General features: G+C 36.9%; 4 protein-coding genes across 5 annotated transcripts in view; 1 reads left to right on the top strand and 3 right to left on the bottom strand.

The window, feature by feature from the left end:
* LOC104713899 (ATPase 5, plasma membrane-type-like) overlaps positions 1-4102 on the bottom strand; it is a 6215-nt gene extending 2113 nt beyond the window's left edge. The window contains exons 1-13 of the mRNA XM_010431130.1: positions 3968-4102; positions 3602-3721; positions 3244-3480; positions 2040-2927; positions 1851-1955; positions 1604-1748; positions 1352-1516; positions 1028-1266; positions 910-942; positions 744-825; positions 506-666; positions 250-423; positions 2-153 (exon numbers count right to left, since the gene is read on the bottom strand). Coding sequence (XP_010429432.1) covers positions 2-153; positions 250-423; positions 506-666; positions 744-825; positions 910-942; positions 1028-1266; positions 1352-1516; positions 1604-1748; positions 1851-1955; positions 2040-2927; positions 3244-3480; positions 3602-3721; positions 3968-4030 — 2564 coding nt within the window. The 5' untranslated portion in view covers positions 4031-4102. The remainder of the gene's footprint in view (position 1; positions 154-249; positions 424-505; positions 667-743; positions 826-909; positions 943-1027; positions 1267-1351; positions 1517-1603; positions 1749-1850; positions 1956-2039; positions 2928-3243; positions 3481-3601; positions 3722-3967) is intronic.
* LOC104713898 (DNA (cytosine-5)-methyltransferase 2-like) lies at positions 6786-13018 on the top strand. Of its 2 annotated transcripts, none has more exons than XM_010431127.2 (12): positions 6786-6976; positions 7242-8626; positions 8720-10229; positions 10351-10515; positions 10619-10817; positions 10910-11021; positions 11116-11263; positions 11352-11549; positions 11685-11963; positions 12058-12222; positions 12309-12527; positions 12686-13018. In XM_010431127.2, the coding sequence occupies exons 2-12, from the start codon at positions 7254-7256 to the stop codon at positions 12833-12835; spliced, it is 4518 nt and encodes a 1505-aa protein (XP_010429429.1). In that variant the 5' UTR covers positions 6786-6976; positions 7242-7253; the 3' UTR covers positions 12836-13018. The 2 variants fall into 2 exon arrangements, with proteins under 2 accessions (XP_010429429.1, XP_019085278.1); XM_019229733.1 differs by having other exon boundaries at positions 6878-6883.
* Positions 13606-14989, bottom strand: LOC104715930 (putative F-box/kelch-repeat protein At3g17540). Its single transcript, XM_019230100.1, has 3 exons — positions 14902-14989; positions 13988-14652; positions 13606-13677 (listed from the first exon to the last, which is right to left on the bottom strand). The coding sequence occupies exons 1-3, from the start codon at positions 14987-14989 to the stop codon at positions 13606-13608; spliced, it is 825 nt and encodes a 274-aa protein (XP_019085645.1).
* On the bottom strand, positions 15315-15692 carry LOC104715929 (glycine-rich cell wall structural protein 1.0-like). Its single transcript, XM_010433293.1, has one exon. It carries the CDS (start codon positions 15690-15692, stop codon positions 15315-15317), a length of 378 nt encoding a protein of 125 aa, XP_010431595.1.

Here is a 15692-nt window from a genome sequence, read left to right as displayed (position 1 = left end):
GCCACTCAAAACGTAGCGGATTCCAAACTTGAGTAAGTCAAGAGGGATGTAAGTTATGAGACTATATAGCCAGATCACTCCAGCCCATCCCCAACCGGCTCCTTCTATCCGGGCAAAACTCCATTTTGCATAAACTGCTATAAATGTCGCCACCTGAGATTATTTAGACTGGTATTAACTTCTTCTTCTGTTTTCATGAATTTTTTTAAAAGGAGAAGCAAGTGTTTATATGTTAAAATGTGTGCATACCAGTTGAGCTATGACAAATGCACCAAGTAAGAGAAGACCAGGGCGTTCAACGAAGGACCAGCTACGGGATCTGGTGACGAAGATGAGAGCCTGACTTATGATGCTAACTTGTAGATACAGGGCAGCCATCATTTGTTCAGGACGTTGGCTTAATGGTCTAACACCTAACATGTTCTACATACACCCATAAGATTTAGCTTTAGCTTTAGCTTTTTGAACTGGCCTTGAGAAGCAACTGAAAATAAAGAGTATTTACCGAGAAAATATTAGTATCTTTCATCACCCAGAAGAAAACGACAGTCGTGAAGGCCTGGTAGCCTCCAAGAACAACACCTGTCGAGAAGATTTCTCTTAGTTTCCAACTATCTGGCTGTGGAGATGGCTTCACTCTGTCCTTCGATATTGTCATGATTGTTCCTATAAATAGCAACGGTTTTGTTAGTTTGATCGACTTTTCACTATTACATTTACTCAATACTCTATTGTGACTTCACCATCGTTTAAGATTGCTATGATGAGGACCATGAAAGGCGAGAAATCGAACTGCCATATGAGAGCAATGAACATGAAGCCAAACTGCAGACATTGCGATAACTTTGTATTAGAACTAGAATCATTTAAATCGAATAAAACCTCGTGAGATATACTAAACACACTTACCACAATACGTATTGTGATTGAAACCGCATAAATCTACACAGAGAGAGATAATATCAAGATTGGAGTTACTGAGTCTGTGAATTGACGAAAACTTGAATGAGAAGAAGTTTAAACTCACAGTGTAGTTTTTCATTCTTTGGAATATGGCTCTACTGGTGAGCACAGCACTAATGATAACACTCAATCCGGGTTCTGTGAGAACGATATCAGAAGCGCCTCTCGCAGCATCAGTAGAATCAGCAACAGCTATACCAATATCCGCCTTCTTGAGAGCTGGGGCATCATTCACACCATCTCCAGTCATACCGCATATGTGCTTCCTCTGTTGCAGCCTATTAACAATCTCATACTTATGCTCTGCGATTTTCAGTGCACCAGAGAATTCGTCAATAAGAATCTTGAAAAGAATTAGAGCGCGTCGTAAAAGATATAGCCTTTCTACCTGGAAAGACTCCTGCAAATCCATCAGCCTTCTCTATCAGTTCATCCACAGGAAGTGCATCCAATGAAGAATCTTTTTCTTGTCCGAGCAGCGCAGAAGATGGATACATGTTCGTACCCATTCCAAGCCTGCGACCCGTTTCTTTCCCAATTGCAAGTTGGTCCCCTGGTTTCAGTGAGAAAGACAAACTACTTTCAAGTTTCAAGCAAATTGAAAAAGGAGAGAGACAAGAATTTGTGTGATTATTATTACCTGTTATCATCTTAACATTAACACCAAGATTTAAAGCCCTCCTGATTGTCTCGGCACTATCATGCCTTGGAGGATCAAACAGAGGTAAAAGACCTACAAGTTGCCATGGGCCACCAGAACCATCTTTTTTCTTCTCAGGAACTTCCTGAAACCAGTATAAAAACAAATATAAACCCAACGAAAAAATGCAGAACCTTCTCGATACTATCCCATCACGGATATATTATAATTAACAAAGAAACTAAACCTGTCTTGCAACAGCCAAAGATCGAAGTCCACGTTCAGCAAACTTATCAATCACTCCATGAACTTTCCTCCTTACATCTTCCTTGCAATCGCAGAGGTTTAGTATCTGTTAACAAAGTTCAAAACAAAGATACATTTACACAACCACCAAAACCAGTAACAAACATAGAAAAAACGCCAGTTCACTTACCTGCTCTGGAGCTCCTTTACTAGCTCTATACCAGTTTCCATCCGAGTAGTCTACATACGTCAACGCGGTTCTCTTATCAACCGGATTAAAAGGGAAAAAATGAACCTCTCTAACACCAGCACGAGCCTCTTTAGGATCAGCAAGCATTCCAACAATAGCAGCATCAATCGCATCTTGATTCTCAATCCTCGAAGCTCTCGCAGCCAAAAGGAAAACATGTTCTTTACCAACTCCTTTCGCTAAAACCTCAACTAAGTTCCTATCAACAGTAAGCTTATTAAGCGTGAGAGTTCCAGTCTTATCACTACACAAAACATCCATACCAGCCATTTCCTCAATTGCAGTCATCCTCTTAGTAATAGCTCCTTGCTTAGACAATCTGTGAGATCCAATCGCCATTGTAACAGACAACACAGTAGGCATAGCTATAGGTATCCCTCCGATCAACAAAACGAGCAAGTTATCGATTCCGTCTCTATACTCACGGCGTTGGATCGGATACATCACGAGAAGCTCAACGACGATTCCTAAAGCGATCGAACAGATACAGAAGTTACCAATCGAAGTGAGAACTTTCTGGAAATGGCCGATTTGGTTTGTGCTATCGACGAGGTGCGCTGCTTTGCCGAAGAACGTGTGGACTCCGGTCGCGACGACGATCGCTTCGATCTCGCCTTGTTTGCAAGTTGAGCCGGAGAAGACTTCATCGCCGGGGTATTTGGTGACGGGGATTGATTCGCCGGTGAGAGATGATTGATCGATTTTGAGAGGATCGCCGTCGAGTAAACGGGCGTCGGCGGGGATGATGTCGCCGAGCTTGAGGCTGATTACGTCTCCGGGAACGAGAATCGATGCTTCTTGCTCGCTCCATTGATTATCTCTAAGCACCTTCACCCAACAAGAAATTTCAAATTAGTGTGCACAATGTAGCTAATTAAAAATACTTAGGGACTAGAGTTGTAACTTTGTAAGGTTTTTAATTTCTGATTTAAAAAAATCTGTTTTATTTTAAATATATGTATATATATATATATTTTATTGTAAATGGTGTAGTTGTATAGGTGATATATTTTTATTGTTAAAAAAAATTGATTACACAGTTTGAAAATTTATTTCAAAAATTGTTAATAATATGATATCACATGTTAATGATTGATTTTGTATTTATCTACAATTAGAAATAGAAATAGTTTTGATTGGTAACCTTGGTCTTGGGGGCAAGACCGGCCATGAGAGAGGCTGCAGCATTACCGGCATTGTTTTCCTCAATGAAACTAATGGTTGAGTTGATGAATAGCAAACACACTATCCCAACAAAGTCTTGCCAATCCGGTGGCCGTCCTCCTCCGTTTGCCAAAGCGATCGCCATTAGTGCTGCCGCCTCCATCACCCACGACAATGGGTTCCACATGAACCCTAAAAACTTCAGTAACTTGCTTTCCTGCGTTAATTTTATCCATTCTCACAACATTAAAACTTAAAAAGTCTTTCATGAATGCACGGTTTCTACCTATAATATATTAAAAATAATAATAATAATAATAAGAAGTAGAAGAAGAAACCTTCTTCTCTTCGAGCTTGTTGGGACCAAAGAGGTCGAGACGGTGGGAAGCTTCATCTGTCGTAAGACCTTGTTTTGTACATTTCAGCTCCTCGAACACTTCCTCCATGGGTATTCGAACCTAGACCCATCATTTATGTTATTATTTTCTTTTATCATTTTTTCAAGCTTGAATCATTTTATAGTGAAACACATGTCAACCCTTATGGGACAAAATATATGTGATTACACATCGAAATAGTTACTACTTAGTACTTACTATACATATATCTCCTACGTACGTAACAGAAATTTTAGAATTAGTCGAGCCAAGATTAAAAACTTACAGATCATAGAAAACTAAGAATACACAAATATAACTACGTACCAGATCAACAGATTCATTCTTGATGTGGTCGAGTTCGTTGCCTTTACCAGCGGCAGCCGCCATAGTGACGCCGGAAAGAGAGAGAGAGAGAGTGAAGAATAAGAAGAAGATGAGAAAAGGTTTAGGATAGTTATGATAAAGAAGATTTGAAAGGTGGAGAAATAGGACAACCTTAGGTATTTATAGCGTATGAACATTAATTAGCATTAAAACGTCAAGTGTGACATGAGGCTTTTATGAGGAAGGCTAGTCTGTATGTGTGCACTTTTGGTAAATATATCGGTTCACGAGTTCACTTCTTTTTCCATTTCCAATTTCTACGTGGTGTTTCCTCTAATTTTGTAAAAATGTGAAGGTGAACTACTAAGAGTTGAATATTAAAAAAATGTAAAGATGTATTCTTTTATACAAGGAAGTGAAATGATCCCTATGAGAAGGTGAACTTCTAAGAGTTGAATATTAGAAAAATTTCAACGTAAGTAAAATTTTTGTTCTTAAGAATACATACCTTTTTTGGTTCCATGCATCAGCATATGAATCAAATGATGATATGAGGAAATATAGGTTCGACCAAGGTAGAAATTAATTAGAGAGACAATAAATTCACGAGCAAAAAGGGAGGTTGAGCCTGTCTTTGCCATGTGAACCCAAAAAGGCGATGGATGCTGCTCGTGGGTCGTGGCAATGCAATGAAACGATCGTCTCCCCCTGATCAGTGTCTATTCTTTAATTTATTTACCTTTTTTTTTTTGCTTCACAAACTTGTATATGTGTATGTCGATGCCATGTTGAAACTAATATCAAGTGGCTTATATGTTATGAAGTTTTTCTTTATATTTTAAACTAATTTGAAACTTGGCTAGTTTTTTTTTTTTTTTGCTTCACAAACTTGTTTATGTGTTTGTCGATGCCATGTTGAAACTAATAACACATGTTGAAAAAAAAATGGTGATAGCTAGGCTAGTTTTTTTTTTTTTTTCTGAGTTTGGTTCACTTTTGCGCATAGTAAGATTAATTCAAAGGATAAAAATTACTGAATTGGTTAACTATTTGTGCATATTGATATTAATCACGATTTACGTGTAGTGAGATTAACTTCACACCATCATCGTCTTCATGTCTCGACTACGGGGAATTGGTTGTTTCTTTAGTGGAAGATTTGTAGAATATCTTTCAAAAAAAAAAAATGTACAATATGTTCTAGTCCTAACAGAAATAATAGTTTTTTTGGATGGTTTACTGTATTTTCTAGTCCTGTTGACTTCAGGTAGTTCGGATAGTCAGTTTCGATTTCTCCGGTATGTATCGAAACTAATCGAGTAACATTTTGGTTCGGTTCAATTAAGAAATGGATGTCTCGGTTAATGCAATTTGGTTCAAACCATTTTGGGCCAACAGTACTGTTTTGAGATTTGAGGTCGCACAAAATTGAGATGTTGACACAAAAAAGAATTGAGCTTTTTTTTCAGAGCCAGCCCGGTTCGTTCACACAACCATTTTTTTTTAAACACTGTTTCCAAGTGTATATAAAACAAAGTATATGGTTCACATTTCTGCTTATGGAGTGAACGTGAAAAAAATGTACCCGCTTTCGATTGTTATAATTCACTTCTTAAAACAAAGTACATGGCTTTGGTATATGGAGTATACTCGGTTTTGGTTTTTATATACCCGCTTTCGATTGTTATAATTCACTTCTTAGTTTATATCATCTTTAAGTATATGATGCATATTTATGCTTATTATATGTAATAATTTTTTTCGCATTTTTTTGTAACATATGAGAATTATATGGGAGATTGCCCAAAAGCTAAATCACAACTCTTAAACATTATATTTAAATTTTATTTAAATATTTAAAAGCTAAATCACAATTTGTTTTCACTTCTTAGTACTTGGTTTTGGTATATGGAGTATACCCAGTTTTGGTTTTTACATACCTGCTTTCGATTGCTATAATTCGCTTATTAGTTTATATCATCTTTAGTATATGGTGCATATCTATCTTTATGTAATAACTTTTTCGTATTTTTTGTAACATATGAGAATTATATGGGAGATTGCCCAAAAGCTAAATCACAACTCTTAACATTATATTTCAATCTTTATGTGCAATGTATCACACCATATATGCCAGTCCTGAAATTATAGTTTTAGGCTTTTAGCTAATAGAGAAAATGTTATTATTTTAGGTAAAATATAATAATTTTCTTATAAAGAGAATAGAAAAAAATAAATCTTCAAAATGGGTCCACTTTATGTTTGTGTTATCTCATTGTAAAAACTAAAAAGGGTAAGATAATCTTCCATATGAATTGGTCAAACTTTCTTTCAATCTTTAATAAAAATCTTTATTTTCCTATTTTCTAATTTGTAGTCAAATGTAATTTAAAAAATAAATAGTATATTATCTTTAGTTTAACAATACAAAAATAATTTAAAGATAATCTTCCATATGAATTGGTCAAAATTTCTTTCAATCTTTAATAAAAAAAAATTATTTTCCTATTTTCTAATCTGTAGTCAAATGTAATTTAAACAATATATAGTATATTATCTTGAATTAACAATAAAAAATAATTTATAGTCACATATACATTTAATTCATTGAGATTATATGAAATAAATATAATGGAAATATAAGATTTGGATATTCCCCAATAGCTAAATATCAATAATAGAAAAATAAAAAGTTGACTAACAGCTCATCACATTAATTGAAATTTGTAATGTACATGTATCACAACATTTTTGCTAGCCTATAAGAGTCCATACGTTACTCTGGTCTATTTTCAAACAAAAAAAAAAAAATCTTAGCTCCCTTTATAGTGGTTCAGTCCTCTATCTTGCTTTACTACTTTCACTAAACGTAATCCTTGCTTGGTCTTCTGTCTTTCTTTACTACTCTCACTAAACGTTATCTTTGCTTGATCCTCTGTCTTGCTTTACTACTCTCACTAAACCTAATCTTGTTGGGTCCTCTGCCTTGCTTTACTACTCTCACTAAACGTAAGTCTTGTTGTGTCATTTTTTCTAGATTTTTTGTCGATATTTATACTTGATTCGAAGGATTTTAACTAAAAGGTTTCTGATAATCAATTCTTCAAGTCGATATAATCGATGTGATCTATAAAAAACATATTTGCAGGGTTTTTTTTTTTTTTTTTTACAAATTTTTCTGAGGTGTTTGATACTTTGATTACATATATTCATGAAATATTTGTTATCTATATTGCATGATAATGATATGTTTTTGTTGATAATTCAAATTTAGGTTTTCTTGGAAATGGAGACAAAAGCTGGGAAACAAAACAAGAGAAGTGTTGCTGAATCGGATGATGTCTCCGGGACAAGGAGGCCAAAGCGAGCAGCAGCATGTACAAACTTCAAGGAGAAACCTATCCGTATCTCTGAGAAATCTGCAGCTGTTGAAGCCAAGAAGCATCAGATCGTGGACGAGGAGGTCGTGGGGATCCAGTTAACTACTTCTATGGAGAGAAACCATGACCAACCTCGTCCAAATCGGAGGCTAACTGAATTCAGTTTCCATGATTCAAACGGAGTTCCACAGCCTCTAGAGATGTTGGAAGTTGATGACGTCTTTGTCGGAGGTATTATCTTACCTTTAGATAATGACAAAGAGAAAGAAAAGGGTGCGAGGTGTCAATCTTTTGGACGAGTAGAGAACTGGAATATCTCTGGTTATGAAGATGGTTCCCCGGTGATATGGATCTCAACCGAGTTAGCCGATTACGAATGTCGTAAACCTGCTACCAGCTACAAGAAGATGTATGATTATTTCTTTGAAAAGGCTTGTGCTTGTGTGGCTGTGTATAAGCACTTGTCCAAGAATCCTGATACAAGTCTTGATGATCTTCTTGCGGCGGTTGTTAGATCGATGAGCGGAAGCAAGTTCTTTTCTAGCAACGGGGCCATCCATGATTTTGTTATGTCCCAAGGAGAGTTCATATATAACCAACTAGCTGGGTTGGATGAGACAAGCAAGAAACATGAAACAAGCTTTGTTGCGAATCCTATTCTTGTCTCTCTAAGAGATGAGAGTAGTAGAGTTCACAAGGCTTTGTCTAATGTGGCTTTGTGGATTGATGAGAGCAAAGCCTCGACATCTGGTGTTGTTGACAAGGAGATGAAATGTGCCAAACTACTACAAGATGAAGAGTATAGGAAATTTTTGCAGCAGCCGAGAAGTAAGAGCACCTCAACTTCTGCTTCGAAGTTTTACGTTAAGATCAATGAAGACGAGATTGCCAATGATTATCCTCTCCCAGCTTACTATAACAGCACCACAGAAGAAGCAGACGAGCTTTTACTTTCTGATCCTGGGTACGAGGTTGATACTAGTGATCTACCTTGTAGAACACTTCACAACTGGGCTCTTTACAACTCTGAATCACGGTTGATATCTCTAGAGCTTCTACCTATGAAGCCATGTGCTGATATAGATGTCACCATCTTCGGGTCAGGTGTGGTGACTGACGATGATGGAAATGGGTTTTCTTTGGATGATTCAGAGAGCTCTACCTCTACGCAGTCGCATGATCCTGATGGGATGAATATATTCCTCAGTCAAATCAAGGAATGGATGGTTGAGTTTGGGTCAGAAATGATCTTCATTACATTACGAACAGATATGGCATGGTAATCTTAATATATTTCATTACATTTTTTTTTTCTATATTGTCTTGTTTGTTACAATTCTGTTTCTTGATGATGTGGCATGTATATATGCAGGTATCGACTTGGGAAACCGTCAGAACAATATGCTCCTTGGTTTGAACCTGTTATGAAAACAGCCAGGATCGGGAGGAGCATTTTGGCTTTGCTCAAGAACGAAACAAGAGTTGCTAAGCTTTCATATGCAGACGTCATAAAAAGACTATGCGATATGGAGAAGGACGATAAAGCTTACATCTCTGATAAACCATTGGATGTGGAGAGATATGTGGGAGTCCATGCACAAATTATCTTGCAGCTTCTGACTGAGTATCCTGACAAGGATATCAGAAGGTGTGCATTTGTTCATGGTCTTGCAAGTAAATTGCAAGATAGACACCACACGAAATGGGTCATCAAGAAGGAGAAAGTCTTGCAGAATGGAAAGAACAAGAATCCAAGGGCACAAAGGTCATCCAAGATGAAACCCATGCAAGCAACAACAACTCGCCTTATCAATAGAATTTGGGGAGAGTTTTACTCCATGTACTCTCCAGAGGTTTTACCTGAGGAGATTGGTGAAGAAGAAAAGCCTGAAGAGCTTGAGGAGGAAGAGGAGGACGAGAATGAGGAGGATGACGCAGAGGAGACTCTACCAGAAGCTGTTGGGGTTCAAAAGTCTCCAAGTCCTAAGAAAATCAGAAGTAGTTCTGAGCAAATGGAAGTGAAGTGGGATGGTGAGATTCTTGGAAACACTTCAGCTGGTGAGCCTCTCTATGGCAAAGCTCTTGTTGGAGGGCAAATGGTGGTTGTAGGTGATGCTATCATCTTGGAAGTTGGTGATCAAGATGAGACTCCGGCGATATACTTTGTGGAGTACATGTTTGAAAGTGTAGATCACTGCAAGATGCTACATGGTAAACTCTTACAGAGAGGATCCAACACTGTTCTTGGGAATGCGGCTAACGAGAGGGAACTATTCTTGACTAATGAATGTCTTATGGTTCAGCTCAATGACATAAAAGGAACAGTCGGTTTTGAGATTCGATCACGGTCGTGGGGGCATCAATATAGGAAGGAGAACACCATTGCGGATAGGCTTGATCGAGAAAGAGCAGAAGAAAGAAAACAAAAAGGGGTTTCAACCGATTACTACTGCAAAAGCTTGTACTCACCAGAGAAAGGTGGGTTCTTTAGTCTTCCAAGAGGTGATATGGGCCTTGGTTCTGGATTCTGCAGTTCATGTAAGATAAGGGAGGATGAAGAGGAAAAGTCTAAAACAAAACTCAATGCTTCAAAGACAAGCTTTTGCTCCAATGGAATCGAGTATTTTGTTGAGGATTTTATTTACATAATCCCCAGCTACATAACTAAAGATGGATTGGAGAAGGATAGTAAGAGAAAATCGTTTATAAGGTATGGTCGAAACATTGGGCTTAGTGCTTATGTTGTTTGCCAATTGCTGGACATCATTGTCATAAGCGAACCTAAAAAAGCCAGTAAAGCTTCCTTTGAGGTTAAGGTGGCAAGGTTTTATAGGCCTGAGGATATATCTGCAGAGAAAGCATATACTTCAGACATACAAGAGGTAACAACTATTTCATATAACATAAACACTTACTTACGTAACATATATTTTAATGTTTAGTAGTTTATCATATGGTAATCATCTAATCTTTTTTCTTTTCTCTTTTTGGCAATTTCTTTAGATATATTATAGCCATGATACATATGTTCTTCCTCCAATGGCTATAAAGGGGAAATGTGAAGTAAGGAAGAAAAATGATATGCCCTTATGCAGTGAACATCCAATATTAGACCATATCTTCTTCTGTGAACTTTTCTATGACTCCTCTAATGGTTCTCTCGGAAAGGTAAATATTTTAATTAATTTTGTACATATTTTTTAAAGATTATGTTTATTGTTGGTTCTGACAAATAGTTGAGCTGATGTTTCTTTTCACTGTCATGTAACAGTTGCCTTCAAATAGGAAGTTGAAGTTCTCTACTAGTAAAGACGACAAACTTTTAAGAGAAAAGAAGAGGAAAAGAGTGGAGGGTGAAGCTAGCTCTGGGGTGATTGTGAAGCCTGATGAGGTACCTAAAGAGATGCGTCTAGCTACACTAGATATTTTTGCTGGATGTGGTGGCCTGTCTTATGGACTAGAAAAAGCGGGTATATATTTATTTTTAGTCATACACTAAATCTTTTTCAAAACGCTTGAAGAACTAGTATTTATTTATATGCATGGTTTATGTGTACACAAGGTGTATCTCATAAAAAGTGGGCGATCGAGTATGAAGAGCCAGCTGGGCAAGCTTTTAAGCAAAACCATCCTGAGTCAACTGTTTTTGTTGACAACTGCAATGTGATTCTTAGGTAAAAAATACCCAACAAAATATCTTAAATACACTTCCATTTAGGTTTTTCATTGTGTTGGGATATGTTGATTGAGATTATTAATTAATTACAGGGCTATAATGGAGAAATGTGGAGATGTAGATGATTGTATCTCTACTGTGGAGGCTACTGAACTTGCAGCTAAACTTGATGAATACCAGAAGAGTACTCTTCCAGTTCCTGGTCAAGTTGATTTCATTAACGGAGGACCTCCATGTCAAGTAAATACTTAAATTGTAGTTTTTTTATTTCAATAAATTCTGTGAAATAAGTGAAAAGCTAAGCTACTTAATCTGGACAATGTGGCAGGGATTTTCTCATATGAACAGGTTCAGCGACAGCACTTGGAGTAAAGTTCAGTGTGAAATGATATTGGCATTTTTGTCCTTTGCTGATTATTTCCGGCCAAAATATTTTCTTCTAGAAAATGTGAAGGGCTTCGTCTCATATAATGAAGGGCGTACATTTCAACTCACTCTGGCTTCTCTTCTTGAAATGGGGTACCAGGTAATATTTATTTTCTAATGGTGTTATTTGAGCATCATGGTCTATATGATTGCCCTTTAGTAGAAGTTAACGACATATGCAATGTGAGCAATATGTTTTTTTCTTTTTCTTATACAAGTACGTTGAAACATGCAGGTAAGATTTGGAATCTTGGAGGCAGGTGCATATGGAATATCACAACCTCGTAAAAGAGCTTTCATTTGGGCAGCTGCACCAGAAGAAGTTCTTCCACAGTGGCCTGAGCCAATGCATGTCTTTAATAACCCGGGTTTAAAAATCCCACTATCTCGAGGTTTACATTATGCTGCTGTTGAGACTACTAAATTTGGTGCACCTTTCCGCTCAATCACGGTGAGAGACACAATTGGCGATCTTCCACCAGTAAAGAACGGAGAGTCCAATATAGTGAAAGAGGTATGATTTAATAATAAAACCACCAAAAAAGAGTGTATCTACATTACATTAATTACAATAACATGAACTTATATCTTGTTCTTGTGTCTTGTAGTATGAAGGTGCTGATCCAGTTTCCTGGTTCCAAAAGAAGATGAGAGGAAACATGATTGTTCTTACTGATCATATATGTAAAGAGATGAGCGAACTAAACCTCATTCGATGTAAGAAAATCCCAAAGAGGCCAGGTGCTGATTGGCATGACCTGCCGGACGAAAACGTAAGTTTTACTCTTATAAATTCAACTACGTAAATTCTCATTAAATCTAGACATCACTTAAAATGAATTTTCTTATAATATTACAGGTGAAATTATCAAATGGGCTCATGGAAAAGTTGATTCCTTCCTGTCTATTAAACAAAGCTAAGTACCACAATGGTTATAAAGGACTTTATGGTAGATTAGACTGGCAAGGCAACTTACCCATTTCCATCACCGATCCACAGCCAATGGGTATGGTGGGAATGTGCTTCCATCCTGAACAGGACAGAATTATCACTGTCCGTGAATGCGCCCGATCTCAGGTAATAAAAGCTCTTATGTTCTTTCTTTATAGTCTGTCCCCTAGCATCATTAACAGTGTAGTGATTTTTTTTTGGTTTGGAAATTAAGTAATATTTGCTTATTTGATTACAAATCTTTTAAGTGAAATTAATTTGTGGTTTTATAAATAAAATTGCAGGGCTTTCCAGATAGCTATGAGTTTTCAGGAAAGATAAAACACAAACATAGGCAGATTGGGAATGCAGTCCCTCCACCATTGGCGTTTGCTCTCGGTCGGAAGCTTAAAGAAGCCCTATATCTCAAGCGCTCTCTTCAACATCAATCCTAAAAAGCACCCAAATTTGCATAATGTAAAATGAAGAAGATAGATTTTCTTTAAAAGTCCTCCATCTCAAGACTCAAGTGTGCTCTCTTCAACACCAATCCTAAAAATTATCCAAATTTGCATAATGTAAAATGAATAAGATTGATTGTCATTTCATTTTTCGTAAGTATAATCCTCTTTCTTCTTTTTTTTTTTTCTTCACCGCAAATATATATATATATATATATATATACATATACTAGTAGTCAAAACGAAATATTGATCTGGACAGAAATATTATTTTTCTTAAAAATACTGATACTAGTAGTCAAACCCGACAGTTGATAACGACCAAGTCTAAAGAGAGGATGGACATTCAAAGATTGTGGTTAACTATAAAACAACCTAGAGGTCACACTACCAAAAAAGCTGTAATTTGTTGCCAAATTTATATTGGGGCAATTAAAGGAAAGTGCCTAGAGCCGATTTACGCTTTGTTTTGGGTAAAATTTAAATCCGAATGGGAGTTAACAAGCGGCACGTGAGAAGCAAGTATGTAGAGGCGGTGGAAGCACAAGCAAATTAAAAAGGAGTGCAACATAGCAAGTTGCATATAAGAGTCTCAAACCTTATCAGAGTGTATGATCATAGTGTATAGCTAATGGCTCTATACTTGGTTGATAAGAAGGTTTTGCAAATAGACTTTAATATAGCCAAAGAAGATTTAGTTATTTCTGTTTCTGAATTTTAAATTAAAAAACATGAACATATGTAGTTGAAAAGTTCTTGAATAATTAAATGAGTTCAAATCTTAAGAATCGGAGATCAATCATTTGAAGGTATGGTTCTCCAAGATGTGAAAGTGGCTATAAGCAAAACAATGTATTTGAGTAAAAACCACATTATATCACCGATCAATAGAACCAACTTGTGGAATAATTGACTAATCTCGCTCAAAGGAACACATCACCAAAAAACCATAAGAAAGAAAAAAAAAAAAAAAAAACTTAAGTCCATTTAACTGATTTCCCTACATTTCCTTTTCTTTTGCCTATTGGGTGTATTTTTGTTAATGTGCACCACACTTGGAACATAATTGAGGAGAAGTGGCCAATTAGAATATGATGCCCTTGTAGTATCTTTATAGACTTCTTTGTATATATCCTCTCCAACAACGTAGATTCTGGTCATATATCCATCATCCATGTCAGCATCAGAACACACTGCTACTTTATTCTCCTCGTCCAACAAGAAGCTTGTCACATTCACCACACTTTCTAAATTAAATCTATCATAATCCACTGTTAAGACGAAGTTGCTCCACGACAACTCTATGCCCTCACCAATCTTGTTGGTCACACATATCGTCATCACATTAGAAAAGTCAAGAATGTTTTGATGTAACACCGAGAGTTTTTCTTCCTTAACAACTGATAGAGCCGCGGTATCTTCAAGATTATTACTCTGAAACGGAAGAGGAAAACGCCCAAAGCTCTCGGTTGTGAAATCAAAATACAACATGAAAAGGCCGGTTTGTTTATCTCCAGCAACCCAGTAAGTATTTCCTTTTAAAGACATGCCGCCGCAAAATACGTCATAGTCACGGGTGAAGTAATCAAGAACCCTCCAAGAATCAGAGCTAAACTCATAGATCTCAAACTCATCAACCCGTTGTTCCTTGTCGTTTTCATAACTGCAAGACCTCAAGATTTTGAAGCTACGGCCAGAAGACTTGCTGTTTACGTATCCTAGAGCATAATAATCATCACACCGGTAACGAGTTCTTGGTTTGATCCGTCGAGTTTGACCTGTACAGGGGTTCCAAACTACAAGTCTAGTGTATTCCTCATCAGAGCATAATATTAGACCGTCACAGTGAAATATTCTAGATATTTTCAAATCTTTCGAGTACTTTAGACTTCTAAGTTTACCCGAAAACTCGATAGATGGATCAATGTTGTTGTGAATTCCATGGTGATCGACGCTAACTGAATAAACACCAAAATTACTCAGCAACATCAACTTACTTGCTGCTTTACCAAAGTTCTTCGTGATGAAGTTGGAATCTCTGAATAAAGCGTACCATCGTTTGCAAGTAGTTTGCAATTTCGCTAGAGACTTGGTAGGAACCCTAGAGAGTATTTCGGATTCCAAATCGTTTGGAAGATCAGAGATCATCATTATCTTTTTCGTTCTCTCTGAATGGAGGAAGAAAACGTATATATAGGAGTATTTACATATAAACTAGGGTTTTAGTTACAGTAATTCCGTACTGTTTTTTTTGTTTGTGATATTTTTTGGAAAAATAAATTTGCGATATTTTTGGAAAATAATATTTCGTGGTATCTAAAAAAAAATAACTGCAAGTGTTGTATATGATAGGAGGAATTATTCTAAAATAATTTACAAAACTTATATATAGACTACTAAAATGTGACATGCTTATAAAAATTAAGAATATTAACTTTGTCTAAAATGATATATATGAAACACTGAAGCTTAATTAGCAACCTCCTCCGCCTCCGCCTCCACCTCCAACAGCACCGCCACTGCTGCTGTCAAAACCTCCACCACCACCAAACCAGCCGCTGCCACCACGGCCACCAATATTCCAAGTCCCTCTATGAACCCCAAAACCACGAATTCCATAATCTCGGCCACCATTATTCCAAAACCCTCCATGATACCCGAAACCACGAATTCCCACATCCACACGGCCGCCATCATTGCCTCGGATAACCTGACCTCCTCCTCCCGTGTTTCCTTCTCCTCCGTCCTCACCAGCCCCATCTTTGACCAGGCTTCCAGTCAAAGCAACAAGAAACATCAAAACACCAACACAAGAAGCAATAGCTATGACTATTATTATCCACGTCTCCAT

This window comes from Camelina sativa, chromosome 9 (genome assembly GCF_000633955.1).
Source record: "Camelina sativa cultivar DH55 chromosome 9, Cs, whole genome shotgun sequence".
In the NCBI taxonomy this organism is placed as follows: Eukaryota; Viridiplantae; Streptophyta; class Magnoliopsida; order Brassicales; family Brassicaceae; genus Camelina; species Camelina sativa.
This window is presented reverse-complemented; position numbering and strand designations above follow the sequence as displayed.